This window comes from Gavia stellata, chromosome 18, assembly GCF_030936135.1.
Source record: "Gavia stellata isolate bGavSte3 chromosome 18, bGavSte3.hap2, whole genome shotgun sequence".
In the NCBI taxonomy this organism is placed as follows: Eukaryota; Metazoa; Chordata; class Aves; order Gaviiformes; family Gaviidae; genus Gavia; species Gavia stellata.
This window is the reverse complement of record NC_082611.1, coordinates 3,401,117-3,418,757: the sequence shown is the minus strand read 5'-3', so window position 1 is coordinate 3,418,757 and position 17,641 is coordinate 3,401,117. Positions and strand designations below refer to the sequence as shown.

Here is a 17,641-nt window from a genome sequence, read left to right as displayed (position 1 = left end):
CTCATAATGGCAGAAACAGCAGTTTCAAAAGATGACTCTAAATGTTGTCCTTTTGCGGGCACTTTTGGTGAGCAGTCCTGGCAGCTGTGGCTTTTCTTCCTCTTTCACGGTAAGGCCGGCACAGACAGAAGTATCTGCCGGGGTGCTCAAGGCCTTGCTCCAATGCACCCTGTAGTCCAGGAATAATGAAGTTTAATGGCTTTTTGTGAGAAAAGCTCTAGCAGAAAGTACCTGATTTGTACCTTTATGCTAAATACTAAAATTGTGACCCATAAAATGCTGCTGATCTTGGGCATACTGAAAAGCGTAATTTAAAACAACTTCCAGCCCCCCAGTTAGTGGGGAAAACATGATGCTTGTTTTTTTTATTTAGAGGGGGGGCTCCGGCAAGAGCTTTATCCTGTGTCTGTGCAGGATGACTGTAACTTTGTCAACGAAGTGAAAGGACACAACTTTTGTCATGGGTGCTGTCCTGTGATAAAGTCAGGCTTTTAAACAGAGTGACTAAAACCAGCACCTTGCTGATGTCAAATGTATCTTCATCCCATTTAACTGATGTATGTTGCAAGGAGGGCTCTGGTAGGGGACTCCGGACAAATTGCATATGCTCTTGACAGTCTAAGGGAACTGAGAGACCACTGATCGTTTCTTAATTTACTTTCCAGAAAAGCTTCGTTCCCTACCAACGCTGCTGGGTCCGATAGCAAAGGCCAGCCGATACCCGGGTGCCTAGCAGGGATGGCGAAGACCCAGCGCTGTGGCGGTGGTGCCCAGAGCAGCATGGCGGTTGGCCGTCCCTCTGGCAGGGATGCAGGTGCGGGAGCTCCGAAACCCAGCGCCTTGCAGACATCCGCTGGTTTATGCCGTACGGACTTTTGTACCAGAGCTCTCACAGCCCTCGTGGGGGCCGTTACCCACCCACCATGCTCCTTCTTTTTTGGGGGGAAAGCTGAAATGCGGCTTTGGTACTGGGGTCCCCACAGTATCCCCCCCAGCATCGCGGGGGCCAAGAGGGAAGATGGCGCCGGCGGCGCATCCCCTCAGCCGCGCCGCGAGGCCGTGGCGGGAAGGGGGGGGGGGGGGGGAAGGCGTCGCCTCCCGCCCGCCCCTCGCGCGCCCTCCCTCCCCCCTCCCTCCCTCGCGCGGCGCCGCCATCTTGCAAGCGGACAACCGGAGGGGCTGAGCTCCGCCGCTGCCTCTGCCTCTCCCTCTCCCCTCCGGCCGGGCTGCCTTCTCCCGGGGCCGGGGGGCCGGAGCCGGCAGGTAAGGCCTTCAGAAAGGGGCACGCCCGCCCGCTCAGCCCACTTCAGCCGGCTGTGTGAGGGCAGGACATCCCTCTTCCCCAGCGCTCTCTCCCCTTCCCCACACAGGGTTCCGCCGCCTGAGGAAGGGGCTTCGTCGCCCTCCCCTCAGGGGCCCTGTGGGAGGGGAGCCCTCTCCGGGGCCGCCCCTCTCCTCTGCCACCGGGGTCTCCTCGCCGTCCGCCAGCCCTACAGGTGAAGGGGAGCAGTGTGCTCGCTCCCACGCTGGGGGCTGCGGCGTGCCCAGGCCTCTCCCCTGGGAGGAGGGAAGGGATCCGCAGGTACCCTGGGGTGCCTGGGTGGGCTTCCTCTCCCAGGGTGCGTGTAACTCACCTGGAGCAGCCGAAGAACTTGTAGGGAGGTGTGGGGCAGAATGGTCGACCCTCCTCTGCCGTTTAGCCCAGGGGATAGGTTAGTGTGGAGGGCCCTTCTGGGCCGGGGGAATTCCCCATGGGGAGATGGGTGAGAGGGTTCAGTCTCCCTCCAGGCCTTAGGGATCAATTTTTTCATACCATGGTTATCCCATACAGTTATTCCTGCCTCTGTTGCTTTCTGTGTGGACATGCTCAGTTCATGGAGGTGTAAAGCCAGTGGGAGTAGGGCGTCATGTGTAGCTGGTCCAGTAATTGTGTTCATCATGATGTGTCTGTGTAGATGTGTGCAGCCCAAAAGAGAGGGTAGAAGATTGTGGCCTGCAGCCTACTCTGTGGTGTGTGTGTTCTTCCCAAATCTGATGCAGGCTTGGAAGATTTGTCCACCTCAAGCCAGAGGGTTATGGTCCCACATACCCTTGCAGAGTCATGTTTTTACACATCTAATAAAGTTTTGTGAGCTTGCTGTCATCCCAACACCTGTTTCAAGGTCGATACATCAATATTACTCCACAAATGCAACTTCCCTCACCCCCCCCCCCCCCCCGCCACATGCACACTGTAGCCCACTTGTTGCTGCTGAAGTACATCCGCAAGAAAGTCAGTGACCTATGGTTATGTGAAGAGCTATGTTCGGTGTTGCTTCTGAATATGTCAGTATCTTCTTGTGGTATAAAATGCACTCTGAACAATAATCACGAACCGACAAATCTTGTCTTTCAGCAGATCTTTTAACTCTCCTCATTTCCCTAATCCCTGGAGCAAAGAAGGTAACACAATTGGAAAAAAAACCCCCTGTGTCTTCAGAACACCGCGTAAATGTTTTTAGTAACATTGAAAGCTGTCTCTACATTGTTCCCGTCTAATGACACAAGCAGGGTGCTTTCAGGTGGTGTTCTGAGACTTAAAAGCATGTCTAGTACATGCCCACTTTGTTGGATTTAAGATGTATCTTTAACACAGTTATGAATATTTGACAGATGATGGCCATTAGTTGACAGCTGGGAGTTACAGAGAGCAAGTATGCATTAGAACAAAGGAAGAAACACTAGCTGAGATATAGGTTTCTCCTTAAATTGTTGGGTACTTAGTTTGGGAGGGTTATAGGGATATAGTTGAGCTTTAGACTGGATGTCTGTAACCTTACTGGCTTCTAGGATTATTTTATTTTTTTTTTTTTTTTTAATCTTCTCATCTGAAAGCAGAGGCTGAAAGGAGTAGGATCTTGCTTTGGTGGTATAGGGGAGGCCACCAGGTTCTAGTAGAGTCAAAACATCTAGGTGTTCAAATTCTGTTGCTGACGTCACTATTTGTGCTCTCTTTCTGCACGTTCTGGAAGTTTTGATGACAGGCAGGTTTTTATTCACAGCAATTGAGCATAGCACAGCCTCTTCGTGAAGAGATTTGTTGTTAGGAAGTTCCTGACTTTGGCTCTTAATTGAGAGCAAGTCAGGTACGGTTTCTGTGACGAGGTCAAACTGAGCAAGAGTATGTCTAGTTGCAAAGATGGGCTGAACGAGTTTCTTTGTAGAGCTAGCCAGCTGTTCCTGTAAGTATGAAAACTGTTGGTTTTCTTTTAGATGCTATTTTGGAGTGCTTAATAGTTGATATACCATCAGTTTTTAGGAACAGATTATGTGCCACTCTTCGATAATTATGTTTCTCAGCAGGGAAATGTTTGCCAGGAAAGAAGTTATTGATTTATCCTAACTTCTGTTTACTTAGTTTTAAATTATGCCACGCGTATTTGGTATTTTCAGTCACCTACATAATGCTGAAATGGATGATGAAGGATTGGACTATTTATACAGCAGAAGTGAAGTGCAGTAGCCTAGGACTTTTTGAGTTGAATGCTACTTTGAATGCTACTTTGGTCTATCAGTGGCTGCTGGTCAATGTGAATTTTTTTTTTTCCCCCTCTTATTTGAACAAAATGTTGCAGTAGATGTAGTCATGAAAATGTGATGTTACAGAGAAGAATAAAAACTGTCAAGATGGAATCCCATCAAATCCTTGGCAGGATTAGTGGTTTGTGCCTTTATTTGGAAAAAAAAATTGTATGAATTTCCTCTTGATATTTTTCTCCTGTTTTCACAGGAGAAATATTAGTATCAAAGAATGACAACTGCTTCACCAAGTGGCTGCATTGTGCAAGAGGTCATTATTTACAGCTACCAGCTTTATTGAACTCTTCCTTACATTTCATCCTTATTTGTAAGTTCATAATTTATTGCAAAGTGATGGAAAGATACGCAGCTATGGAAATAGACTCTTCTAGCCAATTTAGCAGAGACAGGACGCAGGAGCTCTGTTTAACTCAATTCTACCTCTCACTGCCTTTGTGATCTTGAAAAAGTCAATAACCATTGCTCAGTTCTGGAAAATGAACTGGACAAGCGGATGGAAAAGAGAATCTGTGTTACTAGATGATAACCTGAGGAAAACATTTAAAAAAGAAAAAAACCCAAGAAAAAAAAAACCTGTTGACATTAGGAGGTTGTCTAGGGGGATCTTTGGAGGCCTCCAGGGAAGCATTCTGCTGGAGGGTGTGCAAAGCTTGGGGGGCAGGAGAAGGAAGGCAAGGCAGGCTGAAGTCCCGTCTTTGTGCCATCTCATTAGGTACGCTGAGCTAGGTCAGTAAACGGTATGGCTTGTGTGTCACAACGTTTTGTAGGGATATATTCCTGGTACTATTAAAAGTGGTGATAACAAATATTAAGGATGCTGGAAAATACAGGCTTATGGGAAACTCTTCCGTTTCTAAACAGAAAATTTGTTTCATTTTTTGTTTTCAACGTTGTGGCTTTAACAGACCTTTGGTCTCTTGCAGTCTTTTAGAAGCGGAAAAACAACTTAGGTTTGATGTTTTGTGTGCCATCAACTGAAATTGGGGCCATCATGAATATAACCAAGGGTGGACTGGTGCTGTTTTCAGCTAATTCAAATTCGTCATGCATGGAACTATCAAAGAGGATTGCTGAGTAAGTAAAATCTCCTGCAGGGCAGCTTACGATCTTGGTGTTATTATGATGGGACTTATTTTACTAAAGACTGATTTCTCTGTTTTAGGAAAGTTACGTGGGAAAACTGCCACGGTTTGCAAGAACACCTAGTGTACTGTATTTCATGGTGTTCAACAGTATTCAACAGATCAGTAACAAAGAAAATAAATTGTGTTTAAATTGTTCAATGGCAGGTTGTGATTGACTGCAGTATGTTGTAGAGAACATGTGGGAAAAGTAGTTTGGATAGTGTTAAATAATCATGGCAGAAGTTTTCATCATTTCCTCATTCTCCTTGTAGCGGAGTTTTCTTAGAAGGCAAATCTGCTGTTCAGTGTATGTTTTAGATGGGGACATTTGTTTAGCTTTAAATCCATGAATAGCTTCAGCAGAACTTTTATGACTTAAGGAAATTTTTACCATGCTACTATAGCAGTATTAGGATGTGTAACATAACCAGGAGTATTGCACATGGTGGGTTTCTTCCTGAGGCTTATGTACCCAAAGTTAGATAGAGGTAGGAGGAGAAAGGAGAGTGCAAAGGGACTCAAGTTATGCGTGGCAAGGACTTGGGGGTAAGTGTGTAGCATACTTGGTTGTCTCCCTTTTTTTTGTGATGGCGGTCTATGCTAATACTGAAGTGAAATAAACATAGCAGACATTAGTCTTCCATTATTCATCAAATAGAGCTCACTAGTATTTCTTATTCACTCTACATTGACATTTTTTCTATAGAGAAGAATGATTTAAAAGTGGTCTTTTAAGCATTGTGCATGTGTATGTTGCCATGTGTGTATACATATGTATGGCAACATATATAGCGTATATAGAAATATATATTAAAAATTAGAAATGGTTACATAATTTAGTAATCAAGCATGATTTTTTCCATTGCTTGTTCTTCTGGGCTTGACTTAAAAATGAGTTCAGCTTAGCCTGCAGTGCAGCTTCTGGAAATTGTAGATGCTTTAAGAAATTTCCACTATAATTACTGGTTTTATGGTTTGGGGTTTTCTTTTCTTGGTTTTCTTCTGTAAAATATAGCCTTTTCAGTAACTATTGCATTGTGTGGGCTTTGCATTTGTTTTGCTCTTCATTTTCCCATATTGACTTCTGTTTTTCTTTTTTGTTCTCCTGCAGGCGCTTAGGAGTTGAGATGGGGAAGGTTCAGGTTTATCAAGAGCCAAACAGAGGTGAGCATTTAATTGGCAAAATTGGAAACTTACCTAACTATGATGTACATGTGTTGGCTACCCTTTTCTTAGACTCTGTTGAGTTTTGCTATTGCAAATATTACATATTTCTCTTCTTGGCAGAAACAAGAGTGCAGATTCAGGAGTCTGTGAGAGGAAAGGATGTATTTATCATCCAAACAGTTTCAAAGTGAGTAACTGTTTAAAGACACTGTGCTAGCATTTTGACATGGACGGTCCATAGGAATGCTTCTGTTTTAATTTTTCTTTGTGTTTTATGTATATGATACAGTATAATAAGCTTAGATTAACTAAATGGAGGCTTCTCTTTGTGGGTTTTTTGTTATTATTTTTGGGGGTTTTTGGTGTGTGCACAAAGAAGACTTCTGTATAAGTTAACCTCTGTTATTTTAATTTTCAGTGAATATGTCGATGAAGCTTTCCCCTGGGTCTCTGCATTCTTCACTAAGTGGATTCTTTTGCTTATGTCATTTTCTTTAAATTCTTCCCTTTTCAGCTACCCCATCTTCAGCACCATTACAAAGTTCTAAATGTAGGAGGAGCATTTCCTAGGCCATGTGTCCTGTGATTCAGAAAACAACTTTTTTTTATGTGAAAAGAACTTTACCAATGCTAAGACGTTTTTTCTAATGGCAACAGAAATACAAGGTCTCTTAGTTCATGACCAGTTCTCATGTAAAAAAAAAAAAAATCTAAATTTTTTCATTTATGGCAGAAAATAGATGGTAGTTGTTAAGTATTTAGCCTTCTGTTGGCATGAACAGTAGAGGAATATATTGTAAAGTCTGAAACTTTTTTTTTTTAAAAAAAGCTTGCCTATATTGAAAAGCGTATCTATTTTGTTTTGTGCTTAATAGAAATAGATGTTGGAGATAAATTATGGACTACTTTGTTACAGCAACATGGTATAACAGAACCTGCTGAAATGCCTAAAATAGCCAAGTGAAAAAAATAATGAAGTGTCATTCTAGTGAAGAAATAAAATGCTGGGTTCAGGGCAGTTGCCATCTTGAGGTGCGCAGCTGGATTCTTAGTGAAGATTGCCCAGCCACCATACTTTTTACTGCCCTGGAGTGAAATCCCTGGAGTGGGTGTAAATATTGTGTTGAATACAGGATTTTTATGCACGAGATACAGAACTAAATGCTTCTTGTTCCAGGGATGTGAATACTACGATCATGGAACTCCTGATCATGGTGTACGCCTGTAAAACCTCCTGTGCCAAAAGCATTATTGGAGTGATTCCTTACTTCCCATACAGCAAACAGTGCAAGATGAGGAAAAGGGGCTCCATTGTCTCTAAATTACTGGCTTCAATGATGTGCAAAGCTGGTAAGAATGCAGATTGTTATGAAATAATCAGGGCAATGGGGGCTCCTGCTGTCAGCCTTCAGGTTTAGAGAGGTCTGTGTACAAGTTGGGACTCTGTTTAAAAATAACTGCCAAGTTTTTCATGAGTTTAAAACCCACATAGAAAGGAGAGTGTAATTAGAAATGTTTCCAAATGGTGAGTTCATAAAAACCCCAAACTTGTAACAGCCCTTTTGCATTGAGTCCTACTGAGCTGGCAAAATGAGTCTGCTGGACTCTGCTGCTTTGGGCCATGGTATCTCTCTCTCTCATAATACTGTTCTTTGCCTTTCTAACACTTGAGCGCTTGTGCTTTGTCATTTCTAGCCTGTTTTTAACCTGTTGGATGAATGCGCTTTGTAAGTGTCCTTTACATTTGGGATGATGTGGGAGAACAAGATAATTCATTTTCACAGCCTTCAATGCATTTTCTTTTCTGCTCCTTTCCTTTTGCTCCTGTCCCTGGGAAAAATGGGCAGTTACAATGAACACAGTGTGATCTGGTTTCTTATTTTCAGAGAAGTGTTTTGATGATTAGAATTTGGGCCCATTTTTCAGTTCAGGAGTCTAATATTAGCTGTGCCATGGTCTTGCTGTGTGGCGTAGTACAATTTATCTTACTAGCACTTCCATATTGTCACATGTCAAATGGAGAAAGATCTTACCTGCCTCAGTGTGGCACTACTGAGTCAATTATGTAGAGTGTTCTGAGGTTCTTTTGAAAAGGATACTGTAGAAATCTTGAAACATGATAATGCTGGTGTGCTTAAGAGGGACATAGTTAATATGCTACGTACTTTCACAAAGTATAGTATTGTTCTAATGCAGCTTAGAGATTTTGTTCTGGACAAACTTCAGTTAAACTTGCTAGAGAGTGTGTCTGTTGTTCTCTCTTACTTTTCTTGATGTGCTTCTCTGTATGTCTTTCTATGTTTTTTTTATTTTTTTTAAAGGACTAACTCATCTTATTACCATGGATTTACATCAGAAGGAAATACAGGGCTTCTTCAATATTCCAGTTGATAACTTGAGAGCATCTCCATTTTTACTACAGTACATCCAAGAAGAGGTGAGGAAGGCCTGCTATTACAGTTGCTTTTCTAAATTATTTTTTGTCATGTCTCAAGACTTCTGAAACAAATTCCTGTGAAAAGACTAACTCTTCGAACAGAATTTTAAAGGGGGAAAGGTAATGTTGGGGCAAGGAGTGGTGTTGGGGCAGTTGTTTCTTTTCTTCCCCACAGGCTTAAGTTTTGATTTAATGAAGAGTTGGCATTTTCCTATCCATGCAGCGATGCCGTTCTGTCTTCTTAGATATATTCCCCTAACTAGTACTAAAAAAAAACCCCGAGTATTTTCTTGCTCTTGATATCCTCTTCCTTTCCTATTTTCAATTTCCTTGACATTTATAGGATGGACTACTTGTGTAGGTGTAATTTATATCACATTATGAAAACACTCTGGCAGTTAAGTTGTAAACTGTAAGACAGCCTATTGAGCACACTCTGAAAGTCAGAACGGATGGCTTCCTGTGTGGAAATCTTTACCTGCTGTTTGTTCAGCATGTCTTGACTTGAGAAGCTTAACTTCTGATGTTTTGAGCGTCCATTTCTCCATCTTATTTTTATAAGTGCTTTGAGAAGTGCTGCTGGTAGATTCATACATACAAATTGTGCAAATGATAATTGTAGGTATAAGATGCATATTATTCCTCTGACTAATGATAATTTGGAATAAAGCAAATGCTTTCTTCCTGGTGAAAGAAGTAGTTTAGTTCACTCTTACTTTTGAATCCAAGCTATTTCTTTTTATAGAGATGTGAATACCTCAGTTGTAAAAACAAAACCAAAACAACATGATTTTGTTATGACAGTGTTAAAATCTGTTTGGGGAATCAGTTACCATTTGAATCTATCGTTAGCATTTCATTTGGTACTGGAGTCAAAGAGGATGATAGCACAGAACTCCAGGCTCTGGCTTTGCTGCAGTCATTCATCTTGTATTCCAGAAGAAAAGTATTGCACATTGTAAGCACTTCATAAGCTAAAAAAAGAAAAAAAGTGGAAAACCAAATGTGCAGGCAGAAGACAATTTGGGCCTTTATATGTTGCTTGAACATATAGGTTAAGGTTGCTAACAAGATCATGTTCCTGGTTTAGTCTTGAAGCACATTTTCATATGTGAGCTCTTAATGGTTTACAGAGAGTTGCTGCAGCTTTGAGTCTGGCACTGCTGTACAGTCTAACAAATGAACGTTGTAGAGATCTGCTGAAGTATGTGCAGAGAGGTCTTAAAAGATACTTTCAGTTTTTTATTTCTTCGTTCCTCTGCTTGTCCATGAGGTGGCTTGCTAAAAGTGGAGTTGACTGAGTGTATCTGATCATGTGGGATCTATATTGCCAAGTACTTTCATTAGCCAGGTCATTTATAGTATCTTTTCTTAAAAGTTCCATCCAGTGCTGCTCAGGAAGAATTTAGTATCCATCTCAAGTTCACGGTGGCAGCAGCTTGCTGTGTATCCTGCATTGTGAATCCAAAACATGAAAAATACTTCAAATGGGAGTTGCGATAGGGTATACTGAATAGCATGAAATAGAGTCCAGCTTGGTAAGAATGGAGGTCACTTAAAAAGCATTTAACAGAAAGTTAAGAGGATGAGGGTTTGTACTTGATCCCTTACAGGAATTTACGCATAAGTGTGAAGAGAATTATTTGGTGTTCTGGGATGAAGGCAGTCCAATCAGTGAAATTAACGTGGTAAAAAATAATTCGGTGATTTTTCCTTTGTGTGCTTAGCAAATGTTTAATACTTAGTGTCTTCTCTCTTTCCTATGCATACATGTTAATCTTAGAGTGACGTAGCTCTTTGTTACAAGGAGTTGTTGATGTCTTACTGTCTTTTGGATGACATTTCTGGCTTTCTGACTTCATTTTTAAAGAGCTGAGAACAAATTTGATAATTTGGCAGGGGAAAAATGAGGCAATGATGTCTGAACAAGATCAAAGCCTTTATTATGTCAAGTGACAGGCCCTGCCTTGTCCGTACCTTCCATCATGTTAATCTTTGTAGGCTGTTGTATAACTAAGTGTTTGTAAAGGACAGAACATGCTGAATTCCCAGTATTATAGGTGGAGTTAGTAGCATTGTGGGTTATTAATGTTGCCTGACATGTCCTCAGAAAAGCTCTTGTTTTCAGTTGATTAGGCCCATGCCTAAATTCAGAACTTAGTTTTTTCCTTCCCATGCCTATTTCAGATAGAGTACTTTCGGAAATATTCAGCCAGTGTTTGAGGATCAGATTGTGGAAGAACTTACCTTGCTTGTGTTTGAAAAAACCCAAGTGTTTCTATGCTCTGGAACTGGTATTTGACATCTGACAGCAAGGTGATGAACTGCATGTCAGGGTATCATCCCCCCAGATTTGTGAAACTACAACTGTAACAGATCAATTTGCAGGTATTTAGTGAAGAGCCTTCCGTCCCTTAACACTGGGATTCTGAGGATTGGATCTGTTCCGTAGGACTAGCGACAGGACAAGAGGAAATGGCCTCAGGTTGCACCAGGGGAGGTTCAGGCTGGATATTAGGACAAATTTCTTTCCTAAGAGAGTGGTGAAGCACTGGAAGAGGCTGCCCAGGGAGGTGGTGGAGTCACCATCCCTGGAGGTGTTCAAGGAACGTGTGGATGTGGCACTGCGGGACATGATTTAGTGGGCATGGTGGGGTTGGTTTGATGGTTGGGCTTGATGATCTTACAGGTCTTTTCCAACCTTAATGATTCTGTGATTCTGTGACTTCGCTTGCTATTGCAGCTGAGAGTGGCTGTGGACTATCGTTATGGCGACCGATAGAAGGACAGACAGGTTCTCTGTATGCTGCTCTCCATGGCAGATGCATCGTCCCAGGGCAGCACAGGGAAGGAAAATGCTGAGTTTGCAAGGAAGGGGGTAAGATGGGATCTTAGAGGGAGCGTAGATTGCTGTTGGAAAGGAGGACTGGAAGTGCGAACGCTGGAATGCTCGAGAAGTTATGGACAAGGAAAGACGAGTCTGATGTGGAGTCACTGTTGGCAGCGAAAATGGAGACTAGGATAAGAAATTTTTGAGAGATGGGGACTAAACTGCTGGCTAAACGAAGAGAAGGAGTCTGGAGTGAAAAGCCAGTATGAGAATGGGGCAGGGCAGAGGCAGCAAACTTTGGAGTAGATTGTGTTTGTGAAGACTCACTGATGTACCCAGAGCTCAAAACGAAACCCAGACTTCTTGGCCTTACCACTTTGCTGCTGTCAGCATTTGCAGCAGCATCCTCCAGTGCTGATGTGCGTCAAAGACAGTTTGCAGCAATATTAGACTGTGACTCCAGGGTGAGTGCAGTGAATGTGGAATTTTTATCCCTTTTGATGGTCCATATAAAGAGTCAGTATGATGTGATGGAGAGGCGTTACTTTTTTTTTGTGTACTCTGAAAAACAACCCTAAAACTAGGAAATAGATGAAATGCTCTCTTTTCAAGTGATTAAAGACTGCCGTGTGCACAGACAAGACAATTTAAGTTGAACAGGAAACTAATTTTGGTGGTTTCCTGTTTCTTTTAACACTTGTCTGTGTAGCTCTGATGTTCTCCTAAAGCAGGTACTTTTGTGTAATCTGTAATATAACACGGTGTTTATGAAAGGTAGTTTTAAGTTAATACCTGAATTTTCTAAATACCTGTTTTTACTGAGCTGTGAACTCTGATCATGTGCCATGGATTCTTGAGGTTGCTTTCTTATGTTAGGTAAAATGTTCGATGCTTAAAATTCTTCTGGCAAAATAAAGTTCTCTGATTCTTACTGAGTTTAAATTTGTCTAAAGATATGAAGTAGACATTGCTATCTGTTATTTACTACAGATACCAGACTACAGGAATGCTGTAATTGTGGCCAAATCACCTGCGTCTGCAAAGAGGTGGGTAAGATCTGCTCTCTTGTGTTAGAGCAGGAAATCTCTGTCGTGATTTTGTTCTTAGGATCAAGTGAAGGACAGATATCCAATAACTAGAAGATGCAGCCTTCAAATCCCTCCCAATTCTACCTTGTCAGATGTGTAGTTTTTACATCATCACTATAATCATAATAAATCTAAGGAGAGTAAAAACCAACCAAACAAAAGGATGAGGTAAATCAATGCAGTGCTTAGGATAAAGAAGGTATTTAATTGTATTATTTTTTTGTGCATTTCCATTACAAATTTCCTGCTGTAAATGAAGAAAAAATGGCTGGAAGTATAACACCATTAATCCAAAGTAATTGCTTAACATGGTCATAACTTGAAACACGGTTGATCAGATCCTAAGTACAGATGGCATGGTGAAACAGTATTTGATGTTTGAGATGATTTTGATTGTGAAGTCCTTGTTGGCTGAATGACTGTTCTTAATCCAGGAAGCTCTTTGGTTGACTGTTCCTAAACTCTTTGGAATGACACTGCTCTCGGCAGGCGGTGTAAGAGTTGAACGACTGTTTAGGAGATACTGTATTTGCTGTGGTGACAAACTAATAGTTTGTTGAAAAGTTATCTAGACTTTCATGCCAAGGAATCGTGATACTCTTTGTAAGAAAGGTTTTTGTTATTTTATATAGCAAATCAGGAATGTTTTAATCTGTAGAATTATAGTGAGGGGAACAACTTCTGTCATCTTTGTTTTCCAGCAGTACTTTTTAGGTGATTTCTTTTGGTTTGGCCAGTTATGTTACATTTGCTTGTCTTTGACAGTTTGTTTTACTTGGTGTCAGTATTGCCTCTTGGGAGTAGGCACATGGTTGTTGAAGCATTTTCATGCTCGTCAAGTAATTGTGCATGCCAGTAAATAGTTTACACATACCTTTAACTGATCAGACAGGTAAGTTGCACACGTAACTCATTTGTGTAGGAGAGGATCCCAGAGCTGGATTGTTTAGCTTCTTCACATGTAGATGTGAGCATTTAAGAGCAGTATTTGAGGAGGTACATTGTATTTGGAAAAGGGTGATTGAATGCTTCAGCCTAACCAAGGAGAACACTTTTCAGACCAACGTCTGTCTACTTGTGGAAGAAAACCTTTGCTTGATGAAGTTGAGGATGTTTCTGTGGTTTCTGAGCTCACTGGAAAATGAATTAATCATTTTACTGTTACGTTGAACTTTATTCAGTTTAATATTGCATTTTAAAGTAATTATGGTTTCGTTGATAGGATGATGCCTTCTAAGTCATAACTCTTCATGTTTGGAATCATAATTTATCTGTAGTTAACTACTTGAAAAAATACCCTAACTGTATGATAACCACAGGGCAGAAGATTCTTCATTTTTAATTAACTGAGCATCACGATGGGCAAATTATTCTCCGGACTTTGAGTTGTTTGGATAGTGAAACAAGTCTTAAGCATAAAAGAGGCGATTCAGGCCACAGGTCTTAGATGCTAATGTTAGAACAGAGTGACTCACTCTGGACGTGCCAGGCTCAATTTGACCCGAAGGAGACTAGGTCGCTGGCTTAGGCTAGATACCGAGCGCTTGGGTGTGCGAGGTAAGGTAGGATGAATCTGCTAATTTTTACTTGCTGCTTCCAGCATCTGGGATACAAGTGCACTGTCTGTGAAATTCCTATTTTCCTGACTCTCTGCTTTCCCCGCTTCCCCAGCTAACTTTACACTTCCTTATATAAATTTCTAATTTTAGTCAAAGGAATACTGTGTGGTGAAGGAACTTTTTCTAAGTTTGTAAAAATCCAGGCTGTTTAACTTTTGAAGTGTGGTTTGTCAGGCAAAGTGATTGTCTGGATTCTTTTTTCTGTAGGATATCTAAGGTTACGTGTCAGAAGGTCAGGGATATTCTCTTTATTTAGTGCACATCTTGCTAAAAATAAATAGGTGCACACTTGTTTTCTGTTTTCATGTGAATATTTTTTTTCCCTGTTAAATGTAGACAATCCAGACATCTAGGCTATTCTCGGTTACTGTTAGATGACACCTGCTAAAGCATGGGATCTCAGGAATGCCGAAGGCTAGGACATGGATTTTTTTGACTGTTGGGCAAAACAGAAGGCAGTTATCAGAATTATGTGACTTGCAGCATTTATCCTGTTGCTTCAAGGCCAGTGTGGGTACTTTCAAGGTTATTCTGACTCTCACAAGCCAGGTGAAAAGGTGCAAAGGGACAAGTGGCTTCTTCCATGTGTTTTCTGAAAATTTTAGGATCATTCCATTTTTCCTCTGAAACTTTAGAAATAAAATGGAAATAGGTTAGCATTGTATATATTTGAAATATTGTAAAGTTAATGTATTTCTGTTTCTTTTAACCCTTTCCCTACAGGGCACAGTCATTTGCTGAGCGCTTACGGTTGGGAATTGCTGTGATTCATGGGGAAGCTCAGGATGCTGAGTCTGACATGGTGGATGGTCGACACTCACCACCTACAGCCAAAAATGTAGCTGCTATTCATCCCAGCTTGGAGATACCCAGTAAGTAAGTTTGTGTGTGAAAGTGTTCACCTATGGTTTTTTGTGGTTTTGGGAGATGGGGCTGGCAGTGATGGACCATCAAAAAGGAGTGGTTCTTATAAAAATAGTAGGGGGGAGAAAGATCGCTTTTGATGCTCCTTGTCCATGGTTTTCGTGCCAGGCCGTACGTAAGGTCTGTCCCCTGTGTAGGAGGGGCTGTGCCATTACAGGTAGTCAGACGAGCCCCTGGCAGAGAGGCTCCACTTTTTTGCCATTTACTTTTTCTGTTGGATTTTTTTCTGGGGGACAGAGCTAATAAGCTGAGCTGACACTGGGTTTGAGTGTAGGTCTATGTCATGGACCTTGACGGAGTAACCTTGCTGAATGGGGATGTGATCTATAGCTGCACCAGCAAAACTTCATTGCGTAAACCCAGCTTGCACCTCAGTAGGGTGATTGAACTGGTTGTGTCTGCAAGCCACTCTATTCTTTGTATTAAAATTAAGAATTAATTGAATTGGTTAAGAATTTGGGTGTAAATGAATGTAGTTAATACTTCGGCTAAGCTTAAAAAAAATATTTATATATTGGAATCTGGCTGTTTTTTCCCAGTAATTCTGTGATGGTTCAAGTAGTTGTTGCTTCCCTTCTCTCTGTAACAGTGGTGACCCATGCAAAGCAGGCATTTCCACACTTGAAGTAAATTGTATAAACTTTCTCTTTCTTTGTCCTTTCTACCCCTCTAAAAAAATTTGCCATTAATCAGTGCTGATTCCCAAGGAAAAACCGCCCATCACAGTTGTTGGAGATGTAGGAGGAAGAATAGCTATCATTGTGGTAAGTAAGATGCCATAGCTTTTGATAAATTACGTTAAATGTGTTAAAGTTGCAGAAATCGAGTAGATTTTTCTACTGTATCAGCAACTAAACTTTGGTTGATGGTGGGCTTTCAATACTGCACTTTTTATACCATGAGGCAGTATTCTACACACTTACTGAAGCTGACTGTGTGAAGTCTGAAGTGATCCATGCTGAAAAGCAGCATTTTGACCTTGTTTCTGTGAATAGGCCAGATAAAATTCTGTTTAAGTGCTTGCCTCTGAAGGTGAGGAGTTTCAGGTGGTGCTTATACATCAGATGAGGGGAAAATCACCATGTTTCTATTCTGTGAGGTAGATACGATGCAGTCTTACGGTTTCGCTTGTCATGGAAAAGGACAATTTTCTGTTAGTTTGGTTTTTGAATGAATGTCAGTTGTCTTGGCTTTTCTCTCTTTCCCTCATGGAGCAGTCCTTCTGCCCCTTGATGTTGCAGCAGTTTTGGATACTCGGCTTTTCTGCTCTTTCGCACTTAACCATCTTATTTTGACAGGATGACATTATAGATGACGTTGACAGCTTTCTTGCTGCAGCCGAGACCCTCAAGGAAAGGGGGGCTTACAAGATCTTTGTAATGGCCACACATGGCCTGCTATCTTCAGATGCTCCCAGGCTGATAGAGGAATCTGCAATCGATGAAGTAAGCACGGGTTCTGCATTTCTGATCAAATGGTTTTGGTTTTTTTAAGCAAGCAATTTTCTCCTGACTTGATTATTAAAATATACTGGCATTAAGAATCTAGCTGGGAGGTTCTGGGGTTCAGGCTTCCTTACCATGGAATTGTATATTAGAATATTCGTGTCTACACATCCTTAAACTATGGCAATGGGAAACCAGGGAAGTAGGGAGATGAGGGACTGCCAGTATTAGCAGACTTTTCCCTTCAGTGTGGGGGATATTTTTGTACCTTCCTTTGGACCTGCATGGCAGAATGAAAGGGAGGAAGGACAGTGCCCTTAGTATCCATGGATACGTGGACATTCCCTTTTGCAGTTCTAATACGGGAGGTGGAAAACATAATGGAGCTATGTTGTTCTGATAAATTTTTCTTTCTATAGGTGGTTGTTACAAACACAATTCCACATGAAATACAAAAACTCCAGTGCCCTAAAATCAAGACCGTGGATATCAGCATGATCCTCTCAGAAGCCATTCGCAGGATCCATAATGGGGAGTCCATGTCGTACCTTTTCAGAAATATAGGACTGGATGATTAATGCTTTTCATTCTAAAGAAACACCCCGGGCCAAACTGGAAGCGAACAGATAATGAGCTGTGAAGCATCATGCTTACCTTAATATTTCTATTGAGCCACTTTTTGTTTTCTCTTGGTTTAAGTATCAAGGTAGAACAGTTTTTAAGAGCTTTTTTTTTCTTTACAGGGTTTTTTTTTTGGGGCGGGGGGAGTGGGGAATGAACATTTTACAAAAAACTGTTCTAGTTGCTTTTAGGTTAGTTGCACTATATACATGATGGAAAAAACCCACAAAACACTTGAGGCAAGAATTTGGCTTCTGAATTAAGCATTCCTTTTCCAAAGCTGCTTGCTACAAGTGCTTTAAAAGATAATAAAATGAAGTGACTGTATAATACTTGCATTTTAAAAGCCAAAAAGGTTGTACTGTTGTATGCAGTTAAGTGATTTTGTAGGAGTGCTTTTATAGAAAAGCATATGAAATATGCACCTGTATTTATTTTCTGCGACAAAGAATAAATACTTGTTTTGTGTGAGCTTTCTAAAAATGTTCATGTACTAGTCACTTGTCTTCTAAAGTGTGTCCCCTTAAAAATGATCTGCAGGTATTACGTTACTGAAAGAAATTAGGAGGTGAATTGATTCTTTTATGCTAATGTGCTACTTTGGAATACGAACAGCATTCAGGCTTCTTGGCAGTAAGGAGAAAAATATCCGTTTTGCTTGTTGTTATAGCGAAACACCTGCAGACGAGGAGGAGAGGCTGCTTTTCCCTAATACGGATCCTCATTGTCATTTTTCAAGTTGTCTTCTGCTGAGCAGTCTTGTAAAACGCAAAATACAACCTTTCACCATCCGCTTGCAGGTGCTAT

The 17,641-nt window shown here is 41.3% G+C and overlaps 1 protein-coding gene across 1 annotated transcript; it reads left to right on the top strand.

Annotated features, from left to right (window-relative positions):
• The first annotated feature begins 1,239 nt into the window (after window positions 1-1,239).
• Window positions 1,240-17,306, top strand: PRPSAP2 (phosphoribosyl pyrophosphate synthetase associated protein 2). Its single transcript, XM_059826199.1, has 12 exons — window positions 1,240-1,263; window positions 3,770-3,886; window positions 4,503-4,653; window positions 5,815-5,867; window positions 5,991-6,057; window positions 7,048-7,220; window positions 8,192-8,307; window positions 12,128-12,183; window positions 14,568-14,716; window positions 15,462-15,532; window positions 16,067-16,213; window positions 16,633-17,306. The coding sequence occupies exons 3-12, from the start codon at window positions 4,535-4,537 to the stop codon at window positions 16,789-16,791; spliced, it is 1,110 nt and encodes a 369-aa protein (XP_059682182.1). The 5' UTR covers window positions 1,240-1,263; window positions 3,770-3,886; window positions 4,503-4,534; the 3' UTR covers window positions 16,792-17,306.
• The last annotated feature ends 335 nt before the right edge of the window (window positions 17,307-17,641 follow it).

Bases quoted from the DNA above. Each gene is read 5' to 3' on its own strand.
- PRPSAP2 (XM_059826199.1), top strand. From the start codon at position 4,535: ATGTTTTGTGTGCCATCAACTGAAATTGGGGCCATCATGAATATAACC. The intron at 5,868-5,990 runs GTGAGCATTTAA...TCTTCTTGGCAG, and splicing joins TTATCAAGAGCCAAACAGAG to AAACAAGAGTGCAGATTCAG. The intron at 14,717-15,461 runs GTAAGTAAGTTT...GCCATTAATCAG, and splicing joins TCCCAGCTTGGAGATACCCA to TGCTGATTCCCAAGGAAAAA.